General features: G+C 41.4%; 1 protein-coding gene across 1 annotated transcript in view; it reads right to left on the minus strand.

Annotated features, from left to right (window-relative positions):
* Positions 1 to 21,353, minus strand: part of GYPC (glycophorin C (Gerbich blood group)) — a 29,191-nt gene extending 7,838 nt beyond the window's left edge. The window contains exon 1 of the mRNA XM_064718413.1: positions 21,216 to 21,353. Coding sequence (XP_064574483.1) covers positions 21,216 to 21,249 — 34 coding nt within the window. The 5' untranslated portion in view covers positions 21,250 to 21,353. The remainder of the gene's footprint in view (positions 1 to 21,215) is intronic.
* Between the last annotated feature and the right edge of the window lie 433 nt (positions 21,354 to 21,786).

A 21,786-nucleotide genomic window follows, 5' to 3' on the forward strand; every position in this document is an offset into this window, starting at 1 on the left:
TTACTATGGATTTACACGTGGGAAAAGCATGGAAGGAAAACCGTATCTGCAAGGGGACCCCCATTTGGCACATTTGACAGGAATGCATGGGAATGACCCTACAGGATAGCTCCAATCTACTGGTGTGAACTGCCAAATCTCTACTGTGCAATCCACAAGGACAATTTGATGCTGTAACTGAAGACCTTATCCCAGACTTCTCAAGGCCTCTCCAATTCCCTAAAATAAAGTTCCAGGCTGAAGCTGGCAGTGTGGAGTAGAGAATGAAAAGCCCGAGATTACAACTCACATTGTCATGGTTCCCATGCAGCTGTGGGTGATCCTGCATCTGGGAGTTTGTCAGGCTGAGTGAATATACAGATATCTGTGTGTGATAAGCAGCTCTGACAACACAGGTTTCAAAGCCACTCGACAGCAGTCAGGCAGCACTGCTCCTGCTCCTGCTCCTGCTCCTGCTCCTGTCTTTCAGGATCTTCCTACCCACAAGCTTGTGCTTTTGATTCTTAACAACCCCAGCATCTCTTATCAGGATGCTCCATTCTGTTACAATCTCAGACAAAGCCTTGGCTGCTAAATTACACTCAAGTAGGTCTTTAAGTGCTTTCTTTCGCAGCCTATTCTCTCTCTTGATGCTCCTGTTCATTGCATGAGAAGTGGTTGAAATTTATTCAATCCATGTGAATGATGGGTTGAAATCCTTAAGGCAGTCATTTCCTTCTCAGGGCTTTCTTAGGCATGCGGGCTAGGAAACACACAGGAAGATTTCATCTCGAATCAGCTCACCTAATCACTTTATGAAAATCTGCTGCTAATGGGACTTTCCAGGTGAGGAACAGCCCACCCTTACCTCAGTAGATCCAGGGTTCTGCTTTGCAGAACCACCCCAAATACTGACTGAGTTGTTGCAGGCAGTGGTGTGTAAGCAGTCTCTGTCTGTAGGCTGAAATGTGTCGTTAGAACTTGGATATTAAATGTTTAATGGTTTTGTCTTAAACATTCCTACTATCTATCCATGCATGTCCAGTAAACAAGGGAGATGTTCAAACTGAATGATAGTTCATAAATCCAGTTCATGGCTCAGGCCAGATAGAGACGGAATTCAGAGGAGGGTTTTACCTCAGTATTGATTGTTCTTTGCTTCTTCCATACATTTGAAAAATAACTTTGGTTACAACAAGACAAATGAAATGCAGCTTAGTGAGTAGTTCAGAGTCTAGTAAATTTTTGCCTATTTTTTGGCATGTATCAATTGACCTAGCACAACATACCATACTAATCTTGCCTCATTTTTAAAAAGTTGTAATTTAAAAAGAGGACTGCCTTTTTATGTAAAGAATTTAGGTGAGGTTCTAATTGCCTCCACTCAAGATGATACTCAGGTATTTGATTTGGTTCAGTAAAACATTATAAACTTCTGAAAGCACTGAGGAGTATATGGAGTCCACTAGGCAGCTTTTGTAGTTGTTAGAAACCTTTTCCGTAACTACTGCAATTTAATTTTTTAAAATATTCTTTATATAGAAATGTATTTATCATAACTGTTCCTTTCCAAGGGGCTCTTTAGCAGCCATGGTTCCTCTTGACTGGAAAAGCAGGTCCTAATGTGTCCCTGTTTTCTCCACTGACGCAGGACTTTTCTTATCACACACTTAGTATAGAAAAACTAATGAAGTCTTAACACCTCCATTGTTTATGCAACTATGGTATGTCCTCCTTGCCCTTTGGTTTATATTTGCGCCTTGCCAACACACTGCATTCATGAGAAAATCATTAATCTATTAACCTCAGCACACCAATTTAATTTACAAGCTATAGTTAGAACTGGTTCACTGCAGCTGCGTCTGTAAAAATGAGTCGAACCAACTTCTGAAAACTTCATGTTAGAAATATGTTAATTGCTCAAGCTGCTCTCTGGCCCGTTACAATATCAGATGCATCACACTGAGGCCATTCTGAGTGAAAAAAAAGTCATTACCTATTTTAATATTTGCCAGTAAGTGCGCAGTGCCCTGCCAGAGCTGGCATCTCTTGTCCCTAAGGGTCATCAGCCTGAACCCATCAATTTGACATATTCGGCTGAAAAAGTCATCACCATCTCCCATTAGACCATGAAACACATTAAGGCTGCTCTTTCAAAATTAAGGAACAGTTTCTCATCTGTCAATCTGGAAAAGAGACAGAATAATTTGGCTGCCACTTGTATACTAAATTATTATAAGGAAAATAATGGTGTCATATAACAACAACAATCACATGATCTTTTGGACAAGTAAATGGATTGTGTTGAAAATGAAAGTTACATCATGCAGATTAAAAATACCTATGAAATTAAGGGTTATTTTTGTAGAGGGTCCAATTCTTTGTTATCCCAGCTAACAAGTACTTTGTCATTAATTCTAAACAGACTAAGTACAGTTTCATTCAAATAAAGGTCTGTTCAAGATTTTTGACACTTTATAACACAGAAAGGATAAAAAGCAATTATCAAATTAGTTTAATTAGATTGTCACATAATTTTAATCTCATTTGATTCTAGTATACAGTGTTAGCAAAATAGTTTTTCACCATTCTAAAATGGTATGAAGTAAATAACAGAAAATCAGTTTTACAATGTTTGTGGAAATAATGTTTCATTCACACAGTTTCTCCTTCTTTGGTGAAGCTAAATTGCCATTGGGTCTTGGGAAAAGCAGAGATGGAGAGATACACTAAAAGTCATCTTGTCAAAAAAATAATCATATGATATCCCTTAATGATAAGAGGGAAAAGGAGAAAATATTAATGAAATTTGGGAAACTATTTTAGGTTAAAAATAATAAGGATATTTTAAAGGGAAAATATATTCTATATTTTGAAATTAAAAATACACATATCAAATTTAAAAAGAGGAAAAAAAGTGTATTAGTTTATAATCATTATAAATTAAGGATTATATAAACTAAAAAAATACAGATTTTTTTAAACTAACTTTTCCATTTATCCCCAAAAAGAACTGAAAAAGAACTGACGGTGCCCTCAAATTCCCCTTTCACAGTTTGAACCATGTACTGGTTTCTTTTTTTTTTTTTTTTTTTTGGTTTGAAGTTACTGGAGACTTTAACTTCATTGCTCAGGGTCACTGAACCCTGAGAATTGCCACCAATTCTGATGGCAATTAAATCCATCTGGCAAGTGTATTTAATGGTCAATGCCTCCTTAGAAGTAATATAAATGTTGCAGTGACAAGTGCTTGCTGTGCTGCTATGGGAAAGCTGCTCAGTGTCTGAAGACCAAATGTTGCCTTTTTAACATACAAAGGTGCATGGAGTGTGAGAATCTAGAGGAAGATCCAATCTATTGAAAAAACACTACATGTGGCTATCTGGAAGTTGTGTCCTGTTTTGTCTGTTTCATATGTATAGTTACATCACTGCAAAATTTTCTTACTCTTCCATGAAAATAAGTTGATGTAACCAGGCCATCATTTACATTTTTCCTCTACAGCTGTCACAGCCAGCTCATATACAACATCTTCCCGGGGAAGATAAATTGACCAGGAATTGTTTCATTGAGAAAGGAGTGACAAATGGAGTATGAATCAATCTGTCATACAGTCCATGATCAGGACATTTTACTGCCTTTGCCTCTCCTCCTCCCACCTTTTCCCTCTTCATTAGGGCAGAGTACTCCTTTTGAGGCTTTATAATTGAGAGGGTTTTGAAAGAAACACTAACTATCCAGTGAATTGGATGATTCTTGCTAATTTCTGCCTGACTTTCCCCCAAAGTCAACAATTTTAAGTTCTACTCATTTTTGTTGAACCAAAATGGGAACAAACCAGCCATGTGCTCCTTCACTGAGGTCAAAGCTGAAAAGACAGGAGTTGCTGGCTTAACTGATTAATCATTGCAAATTTGCAGATGACCATAGGTAATCCAAGCAGCTGACCACAGACATAGTGAAAGCCCATCTCATGATCAGCAGCTGATAATTATCTTTTAATTCTCAATAAACAGTTCATGAAAACAGCATATTCCACTGATCTAAACTTTTACGGTTAAAAACATAAGCATAAAAATTTGAGTCAGAACCTTTTAGTGAACAGTCAGAGGCCAAGAGATCTTGGAGTAGGTGATTATTCTTCCAAGTCCCTTGTGTAAGTGGTTACATGAAGCAGTAAGACAACTTAACTGCTAAACTGCTTGTAATTATTTACCAAGACAAGCTTTTAATTTGTACCTAACAGGTCTAGCAGCCTCAGACCAGACTCTCAAGCCTTTTGATTGTTTCTTAAGAGGATAAGGTGATCTCTGTTTCTTAATGTTGTTGTGCTTGATTTTATGATCAAAATAACTTCTTAAGATTAGGTTTTTGTTTACATTTGAAATATACCCTCTTTTATGGACATGGCACTAAGCATTTATGGATTTGGCATGAACACAAACATTAGTTAAAATTAGTCCCCCGAACAAAGACAGTCAGAACCACTTGCTAGAATTTGAAACATTTTCATCAAATACATTCAACAGCATTTTTGCACTGATTTTCTCTGTTTCTGCTATCTGCCTGACTGTCCTTTTATCCTTCACAAATTTTGACTCCATTATTCAACTCCAACTGTTTTTAAAGGAAAAGCAGGCAAAGATAAGGACTGCTTCAATTTTCATGAAAACTGCAGACTGGAGAGAAAAGGGAGACCAGAATGGCCCAGCAGTAAAGGAAAGGCAGCGAGGACTCAGCATTTTTAAGCTCTGTTTAGCAGCAGTCAGTAGTGCAGTAACCCATGGGGAGCTGCTGAGGGAGGGAGCCTCTGTATGCTGGGGGTGGGATTTAGGGGGCATAGATCCAAAAGCAAGAGTGCTCCACTGACTCTGTTGCTGGCAGAAAACTGATTTTAATAAACACAGACATGCTGAGATAGAAACACGGCCATTATTGTATTGAGACTGATAAATGCCTATTTCTCATTGAGATGAAAAAGCTTGACCTTGTGCTTAAACTAGAGGTGATATGATCAAGCTACACATAATGGCACCTAGAAACCACCTGGAAACTGGTGAAAGCCTGATAATACTGTAAAGAGTTCAAAGAATGTAGTACCAGGCTCCTATCCTCAGAAAAGTATCATGATTTTCCCAACATGGGCAGGTTTCTTCATTTATGCTCATTCCCACTGTCAATATTTTGTAGCAAAGCAGTCCAACAGGTGATAATGCTTGGAAATGGGGGTTCTCTGTGCTCTGTCCCCTGGCTTATTTGATATGAATTGTATTCAGCTCCATCCAGCTCATACACCAGTGCTTGCCTAAGGCTGTCTAGTGTGCATTGCAAGTGGAAATGTCAGGTTGTTTAGCATATGTTCTTCAGGGACACAGAGATCTTTCCTGGAGCACAGATGAGATTAATATTATTAATGGAGATATCTGTAGTGGAAACAATCTTCCAAATGCTTTGAATATTGAGCATATTAAACAAAGAAAATAAAACATATTGAAACACCTTAGAAACTTGCAAGGCAAATAGTAGCTCAGGGCAACGATATTTCTTATTGCCCAAGGTTTCTTCAATGAATATGGAGATTTCTTCTGCATATTTGCTCTAAAGACAAAGCCCACATTATTATCTGAAAAGCATTTACGCATCAGTTCAAGCTGTCTGAACAGAGTTGAGGAATTTCAGCAAACCTTCTTTACCATCTATCATTCATCTGAGCTATTCTAGACAAATTGTGCAATAATTGTTGGGGGAAAAAGAAAAAAGGATCATTTGTGTATTATTTTTGGACAACTGTCTGGAATTATTTGGAAAATAGGAAAATAGCATATTGAACAGATTAACAGAGCTAAGCATGAAAAGACCTGCACTGAAGCCATACACTGGATGTTGCTCAGCACAGATTTACATTGTGAAGTTCATTAACAGTTTATTACTAATGTCAAGGACCATGTAGGTGGGAGGCTAATAACCATCCTGATGAGATGTTTGACTGCTGGAAGGAGTCTGTGTGAGCTCAGCTGTCTCCACAGGTGCTGCAGAAGGACACTGATAGGCAGCTGGTCGAGATGATAGCTGTGTGTCTCTTCCAGCTGGAGCTATTCTGTCCCGTCCTGTTCTGACATGCCTTCTTGCAAGATCTGTTCAGCCTCCACACAGCGTGGTGAATCCTGGAGTATGGTGTGGGAATTTCCTTCCCATCAACCAATAAGCAAACTTAGAATAGCTTAAAGAAGCCTGGATTTCTAGAGTCTATAATTAGGGAAAATAAATCCCAAACATTATTGTTAACACCTCTTAATCATCCCTCTCCAAAGCTTGTGCTGAGGGCTTAACCTTGCTATGAGCAAGTGAGACCCAATTTTTTTGCAGAGCTTTCCACATGTCCTGGTCAGAAGGGCCTGATATCTCCTGTAGGTGCTTAAATGGGGTCTCACCCTCTGTGTTTTGCCTGTGAAGTTGGAGTCATGTTTATGGAAGGAAACTAATCATGCCAAAACTTGATGCTGCTACATTCTTAAGTAGAAAAGAACTTCATTTAATTTAATCCCCCAATAAGGAGTGTTTTTTACTGTCCACTTGAATGGCTCTCTGTAGACAGTGTTGACTTTCATGCAACATGGAAAATTACATTAATTTCCAAGGCTCTTGTTTCTATTTCAAATCTGGTTGAGACTAGTCAGTGGACCCAAAAGTTCCTGATGAGAACTGGCAGATGGATGAGCAGATGATTAGGCAGACAGATAGGCAGCAGGAACACATAAGACTCATTTCATTAGGAAACTGGACTGAAAACAGAAGTAGCAGTGGGTACTTGGATAATATTCATATTCTGGTCACCAATTTAAAAAATGCCATGTTTTTGAAATAATTTCAAAGCTTGTAGATGACATTCTTAGTAGTTTAAATAGCAAGGGGAAAAACAAAGGAACATTGCTGAGACTTTTTTCCAGCTGCTTTTTTTTTTTTTTTGGTCAGAATGCTACATTTTCATGGTTTGGACTGCATTTTAAGCCTTTAAAGCCAAATTCAGCTTGGACAGCCCTGGAAATTTCAATAGAGGATTAATGTGTGTCATTAAGCAAAGAAATATGGTCTAGTAGTTTTCAATAGCAACAAATGCTTGCTATGGTACTTCTCTGATCAACATATTTTTCATTTACTGTAAAGCCTTTGGGCTGCTCCAAGTGTATGAAATATCCATGGAGGAAAGCTGACAGTGAATTGGGATTTGAGCCGGCCACTACATTCCTGCAGCAAAGGGCAGTCTTGTTCCTAAACATTTTCCTTCCAAGCAGAAAACCAGCTCATCAAAAGGAAAGCTCCTTCCGCATTTAATATTATTTATTTATATTTATTGTTTATTTAGAAGGTTATTTGCTTATTGGCAAATTGACCCAAGTCAATCTGTAGTCTGACTGTCATTAACAGGGAGAGGTTTGCAAGGTGCAGACAGAGAGGGCAAAAAGCAGGAATGCTCTTTTGAGTGCTTGAAGTACATCATAAATCTACCTGAAGGAAAAACAAGCTCCCCAGAAGAAAAGCATAAAGAGAAAAGCAGCTGGTTAAAGCTGGAGACTTCTTTTCTAGAGTGCTCTGAGCAGAGCAGAGAACTCTGGACATTCAGAGTCCAGCGACTCCTTTGAGCTACAGGAGCTCTAGAGGGCCATGGAAAGAGCTGGGCTTGGTATTTCCTGTGTAAGATTATATTGGAATGCACTAAGAAGGCAGGCCCCTCTCTCAGGTGTCAGATGGGGACCCAGGGCAGAGCTGTCACCCTGTGCCACCCTCCCTGCAGAGGTGCTGCTGCTCCTCAGCTGCACCAGCAGCCGTGGGGCTCCGTGGCCAAGCACCAGCAGCACTCACTGCTGGCCCTGCTGGCCCAAAGCAGGGCACGTTCCCAGCACACCAAGGGAAACACCGAGTGGGTCACACCCAAGGTGGGATTTGCAAGAGCTCTCGCTGCTAAACTGCTTCTGTTTCCTTTGAAATCCGTTCTCTCACACATTCCACCTGCTCAGTTGGGCCGACGGTGAAAGTTTTGAAAACTCCATTTTATGAGTGTGAGAAACACGACAGAATCAAGCCAGAAACATAATACGTAGCCTCTGTACACCTTCTCTGCTTTCCAATTTCCTAGTTTAATTCACCAGTTGATGCTGCCTAACAGGTTGCAGAAGTCTGCCTTCTCAAGCAGTCATGAGACAGCCTGAAAATTTCTCAAAGCTCTTTTATAATATATCAAAACTATTTACCACTGCCTCCAGAGAAGTATGCTTTGGAACAGTCTCATAAGGTCAAGTTATCCCACTGAAACACCTATTACTATAAAGAGAATGAAAAGAAAAAAATAAAGAAAAATGAACAAGCCAACAGCAGCAGCACAGCCCTGGAAAATATGAAGTCATAAGTAGAGTTCAGCCAGAGCAGACTCCCATTAAATTTTGTTTAAGAGCCAAGTTCCACCCTGAGATATGTGTGAGCGGCAATTTATTTCAGGGGGAGCTGTGCTGTACTTCAGGCCATGGCAGGGCTTGGACACAAGTATGTATCTGTTACAAGAGAGGAGTAAAGCCCACTTCCTTTTTGCATTTTTTTGGTTATGTCTTTATAGATCAAATAGAAAACTTAAAGGAGTGGATAAAACAGGCCTGAGGCCTCAGCTTTACAGGGCCTCTCTGTCAATTTTAATTCCTTCTTCCACAAGACCTGAATGTCTGCCTCTCTAAAGCCACCTGGCTCCTTTCATGGGATGTGGTAGTTTTCCCTCTTCCCCTGCAACACCCATGAGTGTTAAACCCACAAGCAGGAGCTCTAAGGATTGTCCTTTTAGCTTCTTTGCTCTTGAAAGTCCCTTTAGGAGACAGCCAGCAGGAAGGGCTCCCTAGGAGAAGCACATGCTCTATAAAGAAGGGTCATGCACAGCAGCCTGGCTTTAACTCTTTAAGACCTTACACTGGATATTTTTGCCTGAGAAGGAGGAGGCCTGATTAATGAGGAGGGAAGAAGGGGTGGCAGAGATGTTCCCTACCCTGGCTGCATTCCAAGACAAGGTCTAGGCTTACCACCACCTCTCTGTGCTGTGCTGGGTGCACAGCTGGCTTCAGACAAAAACCTTTATCATTGCTGGGTGGGCAGCTGCTGCACAGATGGAGGGGACAAAATGATAAAGTCATGGTCAAACAGCCCTGCAGGCACTGGAGTTGCCTGGGAGAACTGGACAGAGGAGTTCCCTGCTCCCTGCCACCAGCTGTGCATTCAGTAATGCTGAGCTTCAAAGGTTGAATTCTTTCAAGTCCAAGTTAAAAGATCTCGTTCAGGAAGAGCGGCAGACAAGGCTCAGTCCCGCCAAGCGCCAAGCCTGGATGTGAGCAGGAGGTTAAAGTACTTCATATGAGAAACACTGGTACATGCAAAAGCTTTTATACCCCAAGGCACCCATTTAAACACTGAATTACAAATTCTGGCTCAAAACTTTCCCATTCCTCAGATCCCTTGATGGTTGGCCTGTGCTTTAACTCTCCATTAAACATCTGCTACTGGCTCTAGTGGCTAAGACAGCCCATCAGCTCCATGCAATACTTCCATGGGCAGAGATTAAAAGGATTTTAAGTCCTGGTTAGTCAAGAAAAGCCAACACCATCAGGATCAAACTCACATTGGCCATCACTTGTCCCGGACTCTGTAGCAGATGGGAAGAGTTGTTCCCATTGTCCCTGGGAAAGGAAGTCTCATTTCCTTAATGCTGGTGTAACCTAGCAGCTGGTGAGGGCTAAGGGAGACACAGGCAGCTCTGGTAATGCCACAGCATCACTTCATTGTGCAGTGGCAGTGAAACAAAGGACAGGGAAAATTGGTACCAAATCCCATTAGCTAGAAGATGGATTGGGAATATCCCAGCAAGATTGGGGAATGGAAAAGACAGATGTGTGTGGCCCTGGGAGTCTGGAGAGACATATAACCCTCAGCCACAGCTGACATGCCATGCCTTTGTGCCTGTTAAGGGAAAGAGTTTGCATTTCTTGCTACATCTCCTCTCACCAAGGATATTTTCAGTGGAGGGGGGAGTGGGAGGAAATTATCCTCTAAGGGATATGGATGCCCATGTCCACAGACAGCAAGCTGGTGCCCTGAAGTGCCAAGTAGTGGAAAACAAAATCAATTGCAAAGCTGAACACCCACATTTATCCCTATTTCCCTGGCAAACTTCCCCTGGCCACCCACAAGTCCTGGACCTTGCTTTGTGCTGCAGGCAGCAGGGCATGACTGGGCAGGGGGGGTCCCCAGCTTCTTCTCACGTGTGAGCTGTGAGGGAAATCACTGGGGTGGAAAAGGGCATGTGCTACCTGTTATGGTCTCCAAGTCTCTTTTTCTCATTCAATGAGGAAAATCTACCCTTTTCTTCTGGAATAAATCACAGACACAATCTTCAATTACAGAACATGCGCTTTTCCCCCTCCCACATCTCCCCCCAGTGACTGCTGCAGTTTCATATCTGACAAAAATAGCCATCCAGCCCTCCAAAGCTTGTATTTCTCCCTGTGGCCATCTTCAGCAGCTGGCAGCTCTGCAAGGCCCTGGGGCTGCACCACGACTGAGGTGGGGGAACATTCAGCCAGAGATTTGGTACTCAGGTCACTTAAAAACAGCACAGTAACAGCAGCATGGAAGTTATACTGCTGTCTGTTCTGCTGCTGGACTCTGGAGAAAACAGGACACAGGATGTGCTTCCTGTGTGGGGAAGGCTTGTGGCAGCCTGGGAAAGAAGGCATGACCTTTTCCTTAAAGGAAATGCAATTTGTGGAGAGGGAGGAAAAGTCCAGGCTGCATTTTTTTTCTTAAAAGCAGTGTCATGCAGCTGTACCTCATCTCACTTTCTCCCCTGTGTTTAAAGCTGATCTTTATTTATTAAGCAGTGCCACATTTTAAAGAGTTTCACACCTCTCTGCCAGCCCATTGTTGCTCCAGTCAGTCATGAACCTTCTGACAGAAATCAGAGGCTGTCACAATGAAAGGTTTCATTCATTGCAAGCAAAGGAAGCCAGAGGAAACTTCGAGAGCAGAAGGGCTCAGCTCATGCTCAGCTTCCAGCTCACAAATGGTTATGTCCCCAGGATGCTGAGATTAAGCATCTCACACAGAACGTGGGAGGAGGAAGAAGAGTCTTTGTCTGAGATTCACAGGTTTTAATGGATTCCAGAAGGGAAATCCTTTACCAAGGAGCAACAGCAAAGTTCAGAGAAATGTAAAAGCATTTATCTCCCCAGTTGTGTTCCTGCCTGCCAAAAGCAGGAGGGGTGATTTACTCCTCCTTGGCACAAAGAATCCCTTGTGGATCATTAATCCACAGGGGGAATGAGCTCAGGAGCTGCAGACATCTTTTCTTAATGTGCAAGAACCTTGAATCAGCGGGAAGTTTTCTTTGGGAGCATACAGGATCAGTTTATCTTTATTTGCTCCCCACTACCCCCAGTCTTCAATAGCATTTCCTACAAGAGCTCTAGTTACCATTCATAAATCACTTTGTCTTCAATAAAATCTGTGGTGATAGTAGACGAGGCTGCTGTGAGCTAAACCAAGGCATTTGAAGCAGAGTAGTATTAAAAAATTAGGATCTGAAATCAGCAAATTCTGATAGAAAGTCCAATAAAATTAATATGAGCAATGTCAAATTCCGGGGTACAACTATCTCAACAACAGATTTCAGCACTGCAATGGCAGCTTGCAGTAAGAAAGGGATGCCCAAGAAACACCAGAAACTGGAAGGACACAGAAATAGTTGGGTATTTGTTTACAGGCCAGGACATCAGGTGATCTCAGGTGATGAAGTTTTCAACATACAGCTAGAGTTGTACAGAAAACATGCACAAAAACCTATGGTAGGAAAAGGGTTAGATCTGGTGGACACCACTTGTTAATATTTTCTCATTTCTTTAGGGGTAATGAAAAGAACAATAGTCTCATTTTGTCTCACTTCGACTCTGTGAAAGCACCTGAAAATATTTATATAATGTCTCAGTGCTAAGTGAGGAACATTATAGACTGTGCTTCTCTCTATATATTCACAATATGCAAACATTTACAATATGCCACTGTTCTATGGTGGATGGCATTTTATATTTTTTACCCCAGCAAAAAAGAAGTGCAGCAGGGAATTACATTTCTGTATTCAAATCCCTCAAGCAGCACTCCATACTTAGATTTGCCAGGTTCCACATAAGTCTGGTAAATACACATCCTTGTTACTGTAAATGACTTACAAGATCAGAAATGTGGCTGAAAGGGAAAACCCAAAGCTGGCTGGTGTCCTTGGGTTTTATGCTCTCGTGTGTGTCTGCATGTGTACACAGCATCCTTCATTTTGGCTCTATGTCACACAGTTAGGCTTTGACAAATTGAAAAGTATTAAGATTAGAACAATCATGTTTACAGGTATTACCACCTGCTACTTCATTTCTTCCATGGTGCTTAAATGTTCAGGCATGTGGCTTTGAAACACGGTACTTTTAATGCACTTAAAAACCCTGCTGGATTTCTGCTCTCTTTGATCTCCACAGTCTAGAGACTATCTCAGAGAATACAAATAAATGTGTTCAGGGGAAAAATATTTTCAAGGAGAAACCCCTAAATCCTTCCAGCTTGATATGCATTACCAGTTGATGTCATACCTAAGGTTGTTTTTTGCATTTTATCTTCATGCTTCAGGAGGCTGAAATCTCTATCCAGAATCAGCAGCTTGATGAGGTAACTTGAGAAGACAGATGTGGTCAGCACCACACAAGCACTGAAGTGTCAAATAATTATTTGGTGATTCTTGTTTAGAAAGGAGATGGAGGGAGAGATCATTCTGCCCTGAGAAATTTACAGACTGAACAAAGTAAAAAGAATACACTTTTGCAATGAAGAATATTGTATTTTGTCAAGAAGAAATGGGAAGGATGTGAGTGGAAAGCTTGCTATTAATCATGAGTTGGAAGACAACATTAACTGGAGAGCTGGAGACAGAGGAAAGACTCAGATAACCAATGGTATGAAAAAACCAGCTTATTTTGGGGGCTGCACAATATCAGCTTTTCCATCTCTCACCATGCCAAGTCACCATGTGGTAATAGCTTGGATGTGTAGTAATTTCAAATTGTCACCTGTACAGCAAGTACAAATGAGATCTGACTTCTTGGGTCAGGGTGTGGGATGGTTGACTTGGGAAGAGGTGTTGTGAGGAACCAGATCCATTCACTATAGAAAAGATAAGATAGAAGGGTATTTTTTCCTTTTTAAAGGATGTTCGTGGGTCCAGTCACTACCTATTGCCTGAGCTGTAGGTATGATGAGTAGACAGCTCTTAGTGGGAGATGGTAAAGTGCCACAGGCAATCAGCAAGGTGTCAAAAAATTAATTTCTTCACATTAGGTGGACACAGTCATCACGAGAAGGACCAGCCTCTGAATCATAATATCATGGAATGGGCTGGGTTGGAAGGGGCCTTAAAGAGCATCTGTTTCTAACCACACCCCCATGGTCAGCTTCATCTTGCTCAAAGTCCCAGCCAGCCTGGCCCTCTTCTCCCTGACCTGGTGGTGTTCTTCCTGGCTTTGGTGATGTTAGCAGAAGTTGCTCACTCCACTCCTCTTCATGACTGGAGCAGGGATAGGTTGAGTAACAGGAAAAGTGACAGTGTTCAGAGCACACTGAGTGGTTTTGCAAAAGAGTGAAAAACCCTTCTTTTTCCAAAGCAAAGAGGAAGTTGGGACTTGGTTCCCAACTGCAGATTTGTTTCCTGGTGTACTCAACATGTCATGCAGAGTTTTCTGTAGAGAGAGATACAGCCTAATTTTGTGTATAGCCCCTCTTTCCACCAAGGGCTTAATTGCCATTAGTAACTGGTAGCATAGCTTCTTTAAACCAAAAAAAAGGTCCTTATGAGTTCAGTGTGGGGAAAACTGGATTTTTATGCAACAGAGTCCAAAAATCAAGGGCCATTGACATAATTACGGAAATTCAAGAAAGATCTCTCCCAATCATGCGATTCAGAATGTAAAAAGCATGTCTCAGTTGTGAATAAAAATTGCTATGTGATGACAGGAAAGATCTGGAGAGGGGATGTGTTGTTTCATAGCAAGCTGTGAAGATGAGAGAGCAAAGAGAAAACAGAGAAGACAGTGGAAGAGAGGGCAACTCCCAAAGGAAACAAAGCCTCAGCCCAGATGGTGACAGGGAAAGATCTATGTTTTCCTGACCTGTTCTTTTCTTCCTTCCCTCTGGCAGCACTGTGGAAGGTCCTTGAGAGAAGGGAGGAAATGGCATTGAACAGCTGGGACCTGTGTGTCTGTTGTATGTTCAGAGATGGCCATTTACTTGTGGGCTAAGAAAGGGACAGACAGGTAGGATTAGGAGGTGCAGAGGGTATCTGAACTAGACAACATGAGAGAGCAGCTGTGAGAGAGGCCACAGATACATCAAGGATTTAATTTCCTGCTTGCTTTGTTGGATGGGACTGGGAGCGTGCTCATTACACTGACATGAACCATTGACAGTTAGAAGAGCAATCTCAGCTAGCTCATGAGTGCTGGTTTTAAAGTTTCGGGAAATAAAAGACTAGACTATTTAATAATAAATTGGTAAATTTCTAGCCCTAATACATGCTAAGAAAATCCTGAAAGCAGAATTCAACAATATATTCTAGAAGACAGAAATAAAATATTAAAATCCACAATGTCATTTTAAACATCAGGATTTTTGAAAATGTATACAAGTTTCCTGAACTCTAGGATGACTACATTTTATGGTAACTCTTCACCATCCACTAGAAATATTTTTTTCCTTTACTCATTCAGACAGATAACTCTTTAATCACTTGTGTTTAAGTGATTTGTGATCTATTTGTCTCACTTAAGGATTATTTGGTTTATCTAAAGTCAGCCATGAAGACCTGCTTTTTCATCCCTTCTTAAGTGACTGAAATTTTTGAAACATCCAATTAGCAGACAAGAGGTGTCTTACTTTTGTCTTGGTAAGAACACTTTTCAAAGAAAACAAGATGAACCACAGAGAAGTTTGCCTACAAAAAACCAGTTAAACTGGGATAACAATTCTGTAAAATCTCTTCCAGCATAAATTAATTTCCTCAACTGTTTGAGGGGGTTCATAGAATTATGTAATAGGATTGAATTGATTCTTGAATAAGTATTTTGTTTCCGAAGGAAGGTAGTTTTTCTAAAGAATAGCTTTAATTTTGGTATGAATATAGTAATATGATCAGCATTTCTAGAAAACTGTCCTAAAGATGCAACTACCAAATTCTCCCAGCACAGATGAGCTAGAAGAGAAATATAAACCTGAACAAATAAAGCCATATAAGTAGTGGAAAGGATGGTGGGTATAAATACACGTCTTTGTATATATATGCATACAGATATAAGGTATATTGTATATACACACATTCTGTGTGTGTATATATGTGTGAACAGAACTCAAACTTGTTTTTTAGGTCTGATGTTACTGAAAGAGTCTCTGCTCACAACTATAAAGACCAGCACATATGTAATGATTTGATGTCTGATCCTGTATGGCTGTGAACTAGTCACACATGTCCTGCATAATGTGGACTGTCTCATAAAACTAGGTATTTTAAACATGTAGTCCCCAGTAAAATAGGCATTTATCACTCACAATAACAAAGAACTGTCTCAGGGTGTGTTCAAATGCCCCCCTGCAACTTACTGATAAAAAGCTTAACTCAGTTCCAGGGCTTATCTGGAGAAAAAAGAGGTAGAGACCCTCATGAAATAACTGAATTCTCTTTTCCCTCTTAAGATGAAAAAGAGAGGCAGAGGAAAGGAAAGAAAAATCACTTTAAAACTCTAATGCAGCAGAACAAGTTTAACCCATTGAGATTTTTAGTGAAGTTTTCTGCTTCATCAGGAAGAACCCTGTGGTGAAACATATGTCAGAAGAGAAGGAGATATGAGAAACTGGCATCCTTTGCATATGAGATGATTAATTAAGAGGAAAATCACTCAGCCAGCTGTCTCATTGGTGAAACTACACGTGCAAGGTACATCTGCAATAAGGGATCAGTTTAGCACAGACAGTGCATTTGATTTCCATGCTAACATAGCAGAGATAGGAATCTGGTGTGAATTAGATTGTGCTGACTCTTCAAGAAACAGAGGAGTCCAGATCTTATTTCAGCATGAAATTATGAGCTGCATGTCTGTTGTTGTAGCATTGCAGTGTTGGTACTTGATGCAGTTATCAGTTACACATAAATTACCCAGACAAGAGAGGCTTTTCCTCCATTTGTGTTCACAAATTGCTGGCAAACAAGGCCTGATTTCTCCAAGTGACTCTTTTCTCCATTCTCCAAGTAGTTTTTCAGAATGCTTAGCAGCTGGTGAATTTTTCATCGACTCATTATTGGGGTAATGCTGTCAAATTCATCTGACTTAAAAAATTAAGGAAGTAAAACACAATTGTCTGCTGCCCGAATACTTGCCCTCCTAAGGTGTTTCTATATTCTTGTCACATTTGGGTTTTTCATGCATTTTCTACCACAACTTGTATGTGAAACAAAAAATTGTAAACAAACTTCCTACTCATGTCAAACGCTGTTTTAGAAGTTTTTGATCTTTCTGTGGGAAACAAGCAGGCCAGTTGCTAAATAACTTCTGAGCTATGGTTTTTTTCCTGAGCATGCATTACAGAATTAGGCAGTGGGAAGCAAAGAGCTGTTGCACCAGTGATTCTGCTGGAGCCAAACCAACTCCTTCCTCCCCAGCTCTTCCCAGCTAAAAGCTGCCTCACCAGCAGGGTCCCTGGAGAGCAGTCATTTCTCTTCTCCCACCTGTAATCTCTCGCCTTTACCAGCCTTTTGAAGAAGAGGTGCCTGTACAGCACCTAGCACAATCAGATCCCTCTCTTGGCTTGGATTTCTCTACGCTATAGGAATACTGATCCCTCCCCAACAATAGAGGCAGGCACTGCACAGAGCACACACACAAACAGACTTTCATTAGACAATGCAGTTCTGAAAGCCTGTTTTACAAAAGACTTTGCTGATTGGACTCAGTCATTTGAACAGCTATGCATACAGGGTATATTACACAAGAGCCCAGAAAGAAAGGTGCAGCAGTAGCAGCAATGAGATGCAGACACTGCATAATTCTATAATATTAACAGGCTTAAGCACACAACTAGCCACAACCTGAATCTTTAACATCTACTTTAACATCTACTGTGGGTTTTTTTTTTTTTTAAATGATGCCCAGCAATGCTGAAATGGTGTATTTTAAACCAGCAGACTCCTATTTGGGTCGACATCCTCCCTATTCTCTCCAGCTCAGCGGTTTGCCAACATTTCTGCTGTTAATTACTGAAATTTTAGGTGCATTCTGAGCCTTTCAATTCCCAGACTTTCACATAAATATGTCACACAATGAGGGTGTCACGAGAGCCCTGGGGTATAAAGCCAAATTTTCCAATTCATATGCACAGTGGTGGGAAACAAACATACAAGCAGAGGCATTCAATTTACATCAATGCTGGTAGGATATGTTTTGAGATTTCTGTGCTAAAAATGAGAGGTTACTATAATCTGTAGGTTTCCTTGTGTGTAAATGCTCAGAGGTTTACCAGTGAAGACCAGATTTTCAGAATCAATAGCCCCTGGTTTTGTTTATCACTTACTGTCACAGGCAAGCACTTCTGTTGATTAAGGGGAATGAAATCACATATATTGCCAAGGTGTGAATAACACAATTAAAAACCTGAAGGGTTCATTCAAGGCTTTTCACAAGCCCTATGTGAAAGGCAAGAGGTATTGCTCCAGGAACATACAAAAGAACCAGTTTGCAGCCCCAAAATAGGTCTCATTATAGGCTGAAGATGTGGCAAGGCTGTTCTCTGAACCACACTCCCCATTCACATCATGAAGTCTCTGCCTTTATCTGAGGCCACCTTTGCAAGGTCTCAGCCTCTCTGAGGGGACAGATACATACATGACTCACTTTGCCAGAAGCTCTGACTGTCATTGGGGCAGGTGGAGAAGCTTGGGCTGATGGAGCCAAGACCTCCTGCTTGTGGAACAGAGGCAGCACCAGACTCTGCTCCCCTGAGCAAGACAGTGCCTGGGTTACTGCTGGAGCACAGCTGGCAATGCAGAGGGAGTGCATACAGCTCAAGGAGGCCTTGCTGCACCCTCTTCCTCATCTTCTTCCTCCCTCTGCAGCTGGAGCATGGCCTGAAGACCAGCCTTGCTTCTTGGTTTCCTTTTGGGCCAATTCTTCTGCATTGCACACATCACACTGCTTCCTGTCCCCCCAGGAAGAGGAACTTATCTGTTGATGGGTGATGAGGAAGAAAAGCCTCCACAAACTGTTCTCCTAAACCACTAACTCCTTTGACAGCTGGCATTTGGAGTATAAGAGAGCCCATTCCCAGCCTGCTGGGTACAGATGAAATCCTGTAAATTGCAGAACACCTTCTCCAAAGGGGTGAACACCTCTGACCCATGAAGATGGCTTTGCACAGATCACTGCCTGCCCAGGATGAACCTTTGACTTGGTGACGTTTATTGTCCTAATGCTTTACCTCATTCGAGCTGTCCCACTGCCTCAAAATAGGGTCACTGCAGTCTAACAGGAAGAGGGCAAAAGCTGCCAGCTGAACTGAGACTGCCAAACCTGTGGAGTTCCTCAGGTTTCATAGTTTAGTCAGGCAGCTACTACTTGTACATGTGAGCAGGAAGCAAATGCATCACAGAGTTACTGTCTCCCTCACCTCTGGTGTGGGTACAGAGCCCACTCAGATATCTGGGGGATATCTGAGCTGGGCATGGGAAGTGCCCAAGGTGAGATGTGGGGCATCCCCATATAGGGGCAGAATACATTTACAGACCCCACAGAGCTGAATATTTAAAATTTGAAACAGTGCATGCTCCCCCCTGGATTGACAGGATCATATGCATTTATAGCATGAATAAAATTCCTTATTAGCCATGGGTGAACACAAGGAGATGAGCAAAGAACATGAGCAATTAGGTAACTTAACACTGTTCAGTTTACATCACTTGGCAGCTGCTCTGTGGTCTCACCTGCAGGTATTCAGCGAAGAATTCATATGTTCAGAATATGTATCAAAAAGGTTTTAATTATTATTTTATGCATTTTCACACCCATCTCAAAGATTTTCACTGTGGCTATGAAGCAGATTTGTTTTCCCAATTATTCTGCTTCTCTGGCAAACATCTGCTGTCCATGCTGCGCAGCGCCTGTCAATACACTGAACTTTCAATTGTTTGTCTTGTTTCTTGCAAAATTAGCAGGAATTTTACTAGGAAATAAGACTCTTTTCCAAAAAACCTTCCCCCAAAACTTCATCCGTTATCAATGCACCAAACATGCATTATACAGAAATATGGTACTATCAGACTTCCCTTTAACTTTTGTTCCTAATCTATAAATTTTATCCATATAATTAAAGAAAACAAAACCAAAACAACAAAACAAAACCAAAATACCCAACCAAGGACAATACATTATGACTATTTTTCAGCCAGAATACTCCTAGCTGGATTGCAAGCAATTTATTTTCATGGAGAGAGAATCATATGATCTTAAATTAGTTCAAGTTGAGAATTCCTGTCCACATTTTGGAAAAAAACCATGGAGAACCTGTTGCATCTTTCTTTTTTCATTATGAGCAGGCAAAAGGCCCCAGGGGGCACAGACTCCTCATCTAGTGTCCCCCCAGGGCCTTCTGTGGGGTCTGAACTTGGGTCTGCCAGAGAGGCTGTTTGTAATGTATTCAGAACTGCAGAGCTGGTCCTGGATGTGTCACTTGGCCAAGCCTGTCACTAAAATACAACACTGCATCTGGACCCTTGCTGATATTTCACAATACACAAGAAGAACCTCAGTGAGTCATGACCACCCTCCTGGACATGCTTGGAGAGCACCAATAGCAGTAATTTACACAAGCTGTGCCAAACCCCAGCTCTCAGAATGCTGAATTAGCCTGCCTGTATCTTTCCTAGCTATAACAGAAAACAAGCTGCAATAGACAGCAAGCTATAATATTCTAAACTACAGAATGAAGTAGAATAAAATATAAAGGTAACATCTAATCTTTCTTGTTGGTTAGGATCTGCAAAAAGGACTAAAGGGTAACTAGAAATTGCTGGTTGGGATTCCAGAGATTCTGCTTGCTGTGTCTTTTCTGCTGGATCAGCCTGCCTCATTCAAAGCTTGGGAAACACTGTCAGTGTCTACAGCCATACAGAACAAATACCCTTACAGCAGTAGCTGGATCAAACCCTGAATTGCAGGCTGATCCCAGCAGAGCTGTCTGTGCTTTCTGCCTTCATTATTGATGCCATGGTATGATAAACAATTCTGCTATCGGCAGTTTATTTATTAAAAATAAAACAAACGTACTTTCTTGAATTAAAACAAGAAAGATCATACTAAAGCCATAAGGGGAAAAAAATTGCAGCACCAAAAACTCAAGAGTTTTTCACAGCTTATCAAATCATAGTCCATCCCTTCCTTCACCTTTCTTTTTGATACTGTCCCAAAATGAACACTACCATAGCGCAGCCGAGGCTCTGTGCTGCCTTGACTGTGCGGGCCAAATCCTCTATTTTAAAATTTACTGAAATATGCAGAGTTACACAAACACAGGACTTGCCCTCCTGGACCCTCTCTTGCTGAAAAACCAATTTGCGTGTCCCTAAGCCCGCGTTTCTAAATTTCCAGGAGCAGAAACACATTGTGGCTTTAAATATAGACTGTCAGTTTGTGGCTTGGGTCTCATGTTACACACAGACAGCTTGAGCCTCCAAACGCAGGCTGGGCAGCACCATTACTATCTTAGAAAAGCGTCAGCACGCTTTCAAAATGCTCTATAACTTCATTCCTGAAGGCGGGGGGAGGGAAAAACATTCAAATGAAACTTTTCTAAGCTGGGGTTTAGGCGGAAACGTTGCTAACTTTGCTTGGTCCTGTTCAGGAGCCAGAGTTTGCAGAGCCTGTTCCAGTCCTTCCCTCACACACGCGCACACACAAACACAAAGAATTAAGAAAGAAAACAGCTTCTTCGCAACTTTTTTTCCTTCAGGGTTAGTCTCAGGCATTCCTTATTTTTTGTTTTACCCCATACGAAACGCATTAGGCAATCTGTTCCTTAAGCGGCAGGCTGATAAATCCACTCTTATAGTAAGGGGGGAGGGGGGTAAGGGTACTCACGTGGTTGAGATGTCGCATTGTTTGGGGAACTCATAATTTACGCCTTTGAAAAATGCCTTATTTGTGTTGACAGCCTCTCTTCCCTGCTCAGAACTGACGGCGGGATTGAACAGAACAGCTGGAAGAACCCAGGAAAATGCTCCTCTTGTTCGGGCTCTCCTTGCCTGGCTCCTGACCCCTTTGCAACTGGAAAAGGAAACAGCACATGTGTCATTCTCTTTTGCCTGTGTAGCTCACATGAGCGGGGAGGGGCACCCATTTGCAGATAGCAGTAACTGTATTCAAGTTTTGCAAGTTGGATGTATTCCACCCCTCTGCTTTTATTAGCCAGCAACCAGTGGAAAGAAAATGCTCTTTTCATTCTTAGCCAAATCTAGACACACCTATTAAATCCACTTCCCAAACCCCTATCCACTGCTGTTGATGTTATTTCTTTTAAGTGCAAAACTTTCTGCTGAGTCCTTTTCCTAAAATGTCTACCGTTAGTGGGTAAGATTGAAAGTAGGACTTTCAATTTTTGTTGCTCATCATCCCTCTTAACCCTCACACTCTGACTGATTCTGTCCTTTTA

The sequence above is a fragment of the Zonotrichia leucophrys genome, chromosome 7, assembly GCF_028769735.1.
Source record: "Zonotrichia leucophrys gambelii isolate GWCS_2022_RI chromosome 7, RI_Zleu_2.0, whole genome shotgun sequence".
Taxonomy (NCBI): Eukaryota; Metazoa; Chordata; class Aves; order Passeriformes; family Passerellidae; genus Zonotrichia; species Zonotrichia leucophrys.